The sequence below is a fragment of the Lactuca sativa genome, chromosome 1, assembly GCF_002870075.4.
Source record: "Lactuca sativa cultivar Salinas chromosome 1, Lsat_Salinas_v11, whole genome shotgun sequence".
In the NCBI taxonomy this organism is placed as follows: domain Eukaryota; kingdom Viridiplantae; phylum Streptophyta; class Magnoliopsida; order Asterales; family Asteraceae; genus Lactuca; species Lactuca sativa.
This window is the reverse complement of record NC_056623.2, coordinates 189,837,533-189,846,071: the sequence shown is the minus strand read 5'-3', so window position 1 is coordinate 189,846,071 and position 8,539 is coordinate 189,837,533. Positions and strand designations below refer to the sequence as shown.

Genomic DNA, 8,539 nt, shown 5'->3' with positions numbered 1-8,539 from the left:
GGTACTCTGTTGGAGATATCATTAAATTTGCAAGATCATAGGGTCAATGTGCAAGGAAACGAAGGATAATGACTTGTATATGTTATGGTACATTCTGGTGGTTGTGGAAAGCGAGATGTGAAAGATTCTTCAAAAAAATCAGGATCCAGCCTACTATGGTAGTGGATAATATATAGTCCATGGTGTTCGTGTGGCTTAAACACATGAAGTTGAACTATCATATTAAATTGTCGGGACTGGAGCATATATCCCTTCTGGTGAAGGGAAAAAAACTGACGAATAATAGAAATTGGAGGCTTGATAATTTGTTTTAATGTCTCTTTTTCTTATACTCTTTCTGATACATTTATCTTTTGTAGTCTTTTTGACATGGAAACTATCCTTTTCTCCTCAAGCATCTTGCTAGTTGGGTTTATATTATTAATATATATTTGCCGGTTCCAAAAAAAAAAGTTAAATTATATGTAGATTATAAATAATAACATTTGTAGTATAAATAAATCTTCAAGGATGAAATACACCTCAAGTTATACTTTAATAAGTGATATAACTTTTATATTCTCTTTAACTCTTCTTTCTTCTCTATCAAAGTTTTTATCAAAGTTACTAGTTTAGTTTAGTTTAATGTTACCTTAATTACACAAATTTATAATACGTTATCAGCACTAAAGCTCTAATCAAGGTAATTAAACAAGTGAAAATCGTATTTATCTTAATCAATGTATGTATTATTTAGAGGGTGTTTGGTAAACCTTAAAAAATTAGCATTTTGACTTATTACGGGTTCCACACCGATATAAGTCAAAAAAAATGTTTGGGTAAAAGCTTTTTAAAAACAACTTATATATATAATCCTCTAGTCCAAGACTCTATTGCAACAAGTCCAAAATCCAGGCCCAACACTCAAGGCCTAAAATGAGACTTAGCCTAAAAGTCCACAGTGAGGTTATGCGGGGTGTACCTCTCTTGGTACGCTCATCGTACTCACGAATCCATCTTGGCCATCGAGGACACTGGGGCAGTACGCGGGGCGTATAGGAATTACGCTCAGCGTACTCCCTAGATTCACTCTTTCTACTCATTTGGTCTTAAACAACTAAGACATTACCTCAAACCCCATATCTGGACTCGCTAATGGCACTTACTCCATAAAGTCAACGACTTTAAGCCTTTGCATGGATGGAAAAGTCACAAACACCCAAAACACTTACTTCCTTATCTCAAAAACCTCCTATCTCATGCATGACTTGATTCCAACATCCAAGATTGGATTTTTATGACATAACAGCACTAAATATACTCAAAGGGACATATATTAGGCTCTGAAGTTCAACAACTCATAAAGCTTCGAGCTTTGGGACCAAAAACCCTAAAATGGACCCAAAACAAAACTAGCACAACAATAAGCAAGTTCAAAACTTGATACCTCTAGAAGATGCACCAACAAGAGAAGAACATAGATCCAAAAGCTAGGTGCTCAAGCTATTCTCTTTCAAAGCTCCTTCTTCTTCAAAAGCCAAACATAACAAGTGATCACCCCACTAGATCCACATGAGAAAGCCACCAAGATTCAAACTTTATGCTTTCTAGAGCTAGATTAACATGATTAAGGCTTGGATCCACAAGCTCCAAGCCAAGAAATGCTTCCTCAAGGAACTCCTTCTTCCACAATATACACTAAAAACTCACTAAATCACCAAAATGCTCAAGAATCACTCAAATGGAGGCTTAGGGTCGATTTCTAGGGTTTATGTTAGGTTATGAGATAAGTAGCTTAAATAGGGTCCAAGACCCTAAAATAGGGTTCATATCTTATTAGTGTATGCCGAACATACATATGGTACGCCCAACGTACTCTGAATAACATTCGCGACCACCACTAGTTAGTTTACCCAGCGTACGCTTTGTGTACACCCAGTGTACTCGACTAAGCCTATAATGACAAAACTTCTGAAGGCCATAACTTCTTCGTTATAAATCTGTTTCCGACGATCCTTATATCCACGAAAAGGTAACGAGAAGCCCTACACTTCTATCAAATTTATTCCTCCTGAATTCCACTCGAACTCAGATCCAAAATTCATGAAAATCCCACACCAACACTTTTAACAATACATTTGGGCTCTAAAGCACAAAACGAATTCTTTTATCACACAACCTATCTTATCCATATCCCAAAAGGGCCTAAACCTTTCTCCTTCAAAGACTCAAAACCTTCCCATACTCGGATTAAGGCCCACGGGCCTTAAATCACAAACCAATCTGGAACAGGATGTTACAATAGCGAGTTTTTATAAATCTTTCTAAAATTAGTTCTATTTTGCTCATATTGGATTTTCAGTGCTGAGAGTGGAAGTGAAGGCTCAAGTGAAGGAAGTGATGGTAATTCTGAAAATGTAGGTATCATTGTTGATTATATATATATATATATATATATATATATATATATAATTGATATTTTATATTAAGTAAAATATGTGCTCTAATGATTTTAGTTATATCAAAATACATATTTTTTTTCTTCATACTCACTCCAGTTTATGTAGTAAAGAACCAAAAGATATTTATCTACGTATAAAAATTAGATCATTTTATGAATTTATATAACTTAGTTTGTATTTCAAAACATACGATTGTAAAAAAAATATATTTTTGTTGTTTCTTACAATGTACTATACTTATGCATATATAATCTTAATTTAGTTTGCCATTCTTACATATTTAGTTCTATTACAAAGTCTATATGCATTCTTTATGTATATTGTCTTTTTATTTTCAATAAATTTCTGTTAATATTTTCAGGATTCACAAATGAAATCAGTATCCAAGCAGGATTCCATTGAAGGTTTGACCCAATAAATTTTCTTTTGCTTTATGCTACTAAACCAACTTCTGTATAATATTACAATGACTTTTTAGCTATAGAGGAAACTTTCCAAAATGTAAATTCTGGACATGTTTCTCAAAATAGAGGACCAAATGTGGGCAACAACCAAACAATGGTTATGGGTCCCACAACCAACTTAAATATTGGTATGGATTACTAGAGTGGCACAAAATCTTCCAATATTCATGGGAAGGTTACTTCTGCTCTTGTTGCAGGGGGTTGGTTGCTACATGTTCAAGGGAAATGCATTTGTAGCCTTGGCTTCAGGTTCGCATTTATCATTTATCATTTTTTATTTTCATCGATTAATTATATAGCTTAAACACGGGGACTGAATGCGACTTAGACACGCTTTGAGGGCAGTTTGGTTATTTCCATATTTCTCCTATTGTTGCAACAAATTTAGTGACATATACGATGAAGATTTTTCATAAAAACATTATTCAACATTTTTTTTATGTTTCATAGAATTTAAAGATGTGAAATTTCAATGGTTCTTTTAGAAGAAGAAGCTAACTGTATCTTTGTTATCAAAGAAGAAAGAACTTCATGGAGTTGAAAGCTCCAAGAAAACCTACTCAAGAGTTATTGGTTGTTAATGCAGGGATTACAAGATGCCTAAGAATGATGTTGAGTAATTTCATTCCATTTGTTTCAATTCCATTCCATTCTTTTATTTCCTTTTATGAAACCAATTGACATTCTTTTTTGGACTTTATAAAATTACCAACATTTAACATTACTTTTTCTTATAGAAACATAGGAAAAATTAGAGCCAGTATATGTAAAACATTGTATGGTTTGTTCATATTTCCTGTTTTTTAATAAAATGCTAAGAAATACCCTCCAACCACCGCAACTCCAACACCCATAGCGCGAGATTCTTCCATAGTTTAAATTATATTTAAGTTTGTTGTTGTCAACCAAATTGTTGTTTAAGATATAAGACATGTCACATCTTTAAAGCAAATATAAGTCATTTTACTGATATTATTTATCTATAATACATCGAATAAAATTGATTAAAAACATTTATATAAAAAAATTAAATATAATAGTTGCTAAATAACAATAAATAAAATTGTTAATTTAGTAAACAACATGTTCATTTTGTTAAATTTTTCAAGATGATGGTTATTTTTTCGGTTAACTTCAATAGATTTGATAATTTTAATGATTAACTTTATAATTTATTAATATTTGGTTGTAGACAATATAATAAAAAAAATATTTATATTAAATTTAGCAAACGGTTTTGAAATTATATAAAATATATTTGAATTGTTTATAATATCCTTCATTATATTATTAAAATAATAAACATGTTGTTGAAAAAGATAAACAAATATATGTTAAATAATATAACTTAAAGTACAATGAGATGATTTTAGAAGATGAGAGTTCAATCTTGCAACAGTTTTTAATTAAAAAGCTTTTTAAAAAATGATGAGTTGCAAAAGGGCAAATGTTGCGTATGTTCTAAACGGCACATCTAGAATGGTTTTTTAAGAAAATCAAACAACCCCTACTCGCTACCTTTTAATTTTGCGAAATATAAATATGTCATCACAAATTTACTATTCCAATTTGATGTTTTAATATGATATAAGTTTTACTTTTGGTTGCTATTATGTCATGTGTGACAAAGCTTCGATTTTTTGTCTTAAACTACTGATCGTTTTATAATAATTATATCAATTAAAGTTTTAAAAAACAAGATTATCTTTATGTATAAAGAGTAAACTAACAATTTTATGATTAATAAATCCAAGTAAGTGTAATAAAAAATGAAATAAAAGATGTTCGTTTGAATTGGTGTTTGGCCCCACTTCCGTTTTGCTTCCTTCTTTGTATTTTCTCGAGAACCTGTGTCCTTACTGCACACGCTTGACGCTCCTCTTGAACATCCAACTCTTTCTCTCTCTTAACGGCTTTAATTTGAATGTTTCCTTCTGATTTCTCAGACCTCATCCCCTACGCATTCAATTTTCTACTTCCGTGTTTAATATTCTTAAACAATTCCTCCCCCAATCAGTACAGTATTCATTAGGTTTTTGACCCCGTCTCTTCGATTTTGGGTTTTCACTACAGGTACCCTTCATCCCTCTTTCAATCTTTTCCATTTCTCGTTTTTTCAACTAATCGATTGTGTCGGTTTATGTTCTTCGAGTAAGATAGCGTTTTGAACAGTGAAATTTTGACCCAATCTTTGTTTCGGTTATCTTTTAAGTCCAAAATTCAAATATGCTTATCTGGGTTTGTGTAGTTTCCCCATATTCTCTGATTTTAGCTTCCGTTACTGTTTTTGAAGTATTGTTCTATGATTGTAAGAAATCCAACGCCATAGATGAGCGCATGAGTGTTTGATTTAGGTCTATGAGATTCTCTACTTAGATTCAGACATTACTGAAGTTGATTTTTCTAAAGAATTTGAGCTTTTATTCCGAAACTTACTCTTCTTCGAATCAAAGAAACCTGAACATAAGTCTCTATAGTCGCTAACCTTGTTGATTTTATATGCATAAACGAAGCAAACTGAAGACAATGTCAGCAATGTCGACTGTAATATCTTATTTTGACGATGGGCGTGATAATCCAGAAGTGATTGATCCTCCTCAAATCGAAGATGCAATGGATGTGACTGAACATGAACATGTTCATGACACTTCTCAAATTGCTTTAAAGCCCAATGTACTTGCCACTAGCAGTGTTCGTGATTTATTGGAGTGTCCTGTTTGCTTGAATGCCATGTACCCTCCTATCCATCAGGTGCCATTTCATATTCAAACATAAATGAATCCACTAGTGTCAAGTTATATTGTGCCAAATACAGAAAAAAAAAAACCCTTGTACTTTTATCATTTTATTTATTTAGCTACCTAACTATTTTCAGAAGTGTGATTAATATTAGAAACCATAAACATGGACAAATATTAGAAAAGTACAACACATTTTCACCATCTTATTAATTTTTCCGCTAAACTATTATTCTTTTATGGAAAAAAAAGAAAGGAAATTTGATTAAAAAGTGTTTTTTTCATTTGCAGTGTTCAAATGGTCACACGTTATGTTCGGGATGCAAACCTCATGTGCACAACCGATGTCCAACATGTCGACATGAACTAGGAAACATTAGGTGTTTAGCACTTGAAAAGGTGGCTGCATCGCTTGAACTTCCTTGTAAATATCAAAGTTATGGGTGTGTTGGGATTTACCCGTATTATAGCAAATTAAAACACGAATCCCAATGTGTTTTTAGACCTTATAATTGTCCCTATGCGGGGTCCGAATGCACGGTGATTGGTGATATTCCTCATCTTGTGAACCATTTAAAAGATGGACATAAAGTTGATATGCATAATGGAAGTACTTTTAATCATCGATATGTTAAGTCGAATCCTCATGAGGTCGAGAATGCAACTTGGATGCTTACGGTATGTCTTCAAATAACTTTAAAAAATGTATTTTTTTTATTAGAGCTAAATGCAAGAAATAGCAACATACTTTCGTTTATATTTGTATTATAACATTCCACTTTCATTTCTTTCTTTTACAAAATTGTACATCCGTTTTTTTTTCTTATTAAGGTATTGTACTTTGAAAAGTCTATCCAATTGCTTTCTACTTTTATTTTTTTCTTGTTAGGACATTATACTTTGAAAACTTTATAAAGTTATATCAATGAAAATTTGTTTTGTTTCTTCATGACATTTTTACTATAATTTGGTTTTTTTTTTTCAAACTACAATGAAAGTAGGATTTTATAGTAAACAAATCAATGAAAGTTCGTTGGTATTTCATCTTATTCACACATTATCATCAAAAACACTATCTAGCTCTAGCTTTGAAAATTCTTTTGTTGACAAATTATGAAAATAACTTTAAATTGTGTTTTTTCCGGATTAAACCTCAACTTTATTCTTTTGAATGAAAAACCCCTTGCACTTTTTCATTTTTTCTGATCTGGACCTTTTAGACATTTTTCTCTAAAAAACATTGTAAAATCCGAGTGTTTTTTTTTTCAGTAAAAAAGTTGATGATTTATTTCAAAAAATTTACAAGGCCAAGGGTTTTTTTCAGAAAAAAAGACAAAGTTGAGGGGTTTTTTTAGAATAATAAAAGTATGTTGCTATGTCATGATTTGGGCAGGTATTTAGTTGCTTCGGGCAGTACTTTTGTCTCCATTTTGAGGCGTTCCAGCTAGGCATGGCGCCTGTTTACATCGCGTTTCTGAGATTCATGGGAGATGATGACGAGGCAAAGAATTACAGTTACAGCCTGGAAGTGGGAGGGAACGGGAGGAAGATGACGTGGCAGGGAGTGCCAAGAAGCATAAGAGATAGTCACAGGAAAGTTCGTGATAGTTTTGATGGTTTGATTATTCAAAGAAATATGGGGCTTTTTTTCTCGGGTGGAGAGAGGAAGGAGTTGAAGCTTAGAGTGACAGGTAGGATTTGGAAAGAGCAGTAAAAAAAATTTGTTTGTTGTAATGTGTAGGAGCAGTAAGCAAAGTCTCTTTGCTTGTAGTTAATTGTATTTGCATATTTATGGTAATGTAAGTTAAAGGGAAATTAAGTTTTGAAATATGGGAATTAGGGTTAAATTTAATTGGGTGATGTGAACCTTTATAAATGGTAAGAAAGTTGTTACTTTGGTTTGGTTTCCAATGTGAATATAAATTTGGTTGGTTTAGTTTGTTGTTGATTTGGTTTCACAATCAACATGTGAGACTTGAAATTAAAATGTTTCCAAGTTAAGAATATATTGGTTAATTGGGTTTAGTTAATTGGGCTTTGAAATATGGGAATTAGGATCAATTTTATCTTTCTAGCGATATGTATCCCAATTAATTAAATTTTTTTTTGTCCTTTTGTTCTTTTTGTTTTTATATACAATCTTTGTTGTAGTTATTTATTTTATTTTATATATTATAATATTTTTCGAGTTTAGTTTTTTTATCAAAAAGGAAACATAATTTGAATAAAATTAAAATACAGATAAATGATGAAATTTTCGGGTCATTTCTGTAAATTGGATTCTTAGTTGACTTAAAATTAAAGATGTCAAACAAAACATAGTCGACTTAGAAATTGGAAGATGCCAAAGACATTCCACATTTGACGAAAAATATTTTACTTTTGCTTTTATAATTGATCATTTTTTGTTTTACTTTTATAATTGATCGTTTTTATATGGGAAAATGACTTACCAAGGTAATTAATTTTTCCGTAAGTTCACATCTGGGTAACTATCTTTTTTTTGTACACATCAAGGTAACAAACTTGTTGGAAGTGTTCACATATGACCATTATGACCTGCTGTAGCAAGTTACATCCTAGATGTGAACACTTTCAACAAGTTCGTTACCTAGATGTGTACAAAAAAAATAGTTACTCAAATATGAACAAAAGTAAGAGTAAATTACACGAATGGTCCCTATGGTTTGGGGGAATTTGTGTTTTTCGTCCCTAATTTATTTTTTTTAACTCGGATTGTCCATATTGTTTATTTTTGTTGCGCGTTTGGTCACTGTCTTATCTAAAAAGACTATTGTGCCCTTATTAATTTATTTTTTAATTAACTTTCTTATTTATGTATTTATATTTTTATATATTAAAAAAAATTAATAGACCCCACATATTTGTATCTCCT

At 31.6% G+C, this 8,539-nt stretch overlaps 1 protein-coding gene across 2 annotated transcripts; it reads left to right on the top strand.

Moving 5' to 3' along the window:
* The first annotated feature begins 4,756 nt into the window (after nt 1-4,756).
* On the top strand, nt 4,757-7,579 carry LOC111899342 (E3 ubiquitin-protein ligase DIS1). 2 transcript variants are annotated; one of them, XM_023895191.2, is made up of 4 exons: nt 4,757-4,978; nt 5,429-5,656; nt 5,935-6,321; nt 7,037-7,579. In XM_023895191.2, exons 2-4 carry the CDS (start codon nt 5,432-5,434, stop codon nt 7,355-7,357), a joined length of 933 nt encoding a protein of 310 aa, XP_023750959.1. In that variant the 5' UTR covers nt 4,757-4,978; nt 5,429-5,431; the 3' UTR covers nt 7,358-7,579. The 2 variants fall into 2 exon arrangements, with proteins under 2 accessions (XP_023750959.1, XP_023750957.1); XM_023895189.3 differs by having other exon boundaries at nt 5,419-5,656.
* Nucleotides 7,580-8,539: the final 960 nt, after the last annotated feature.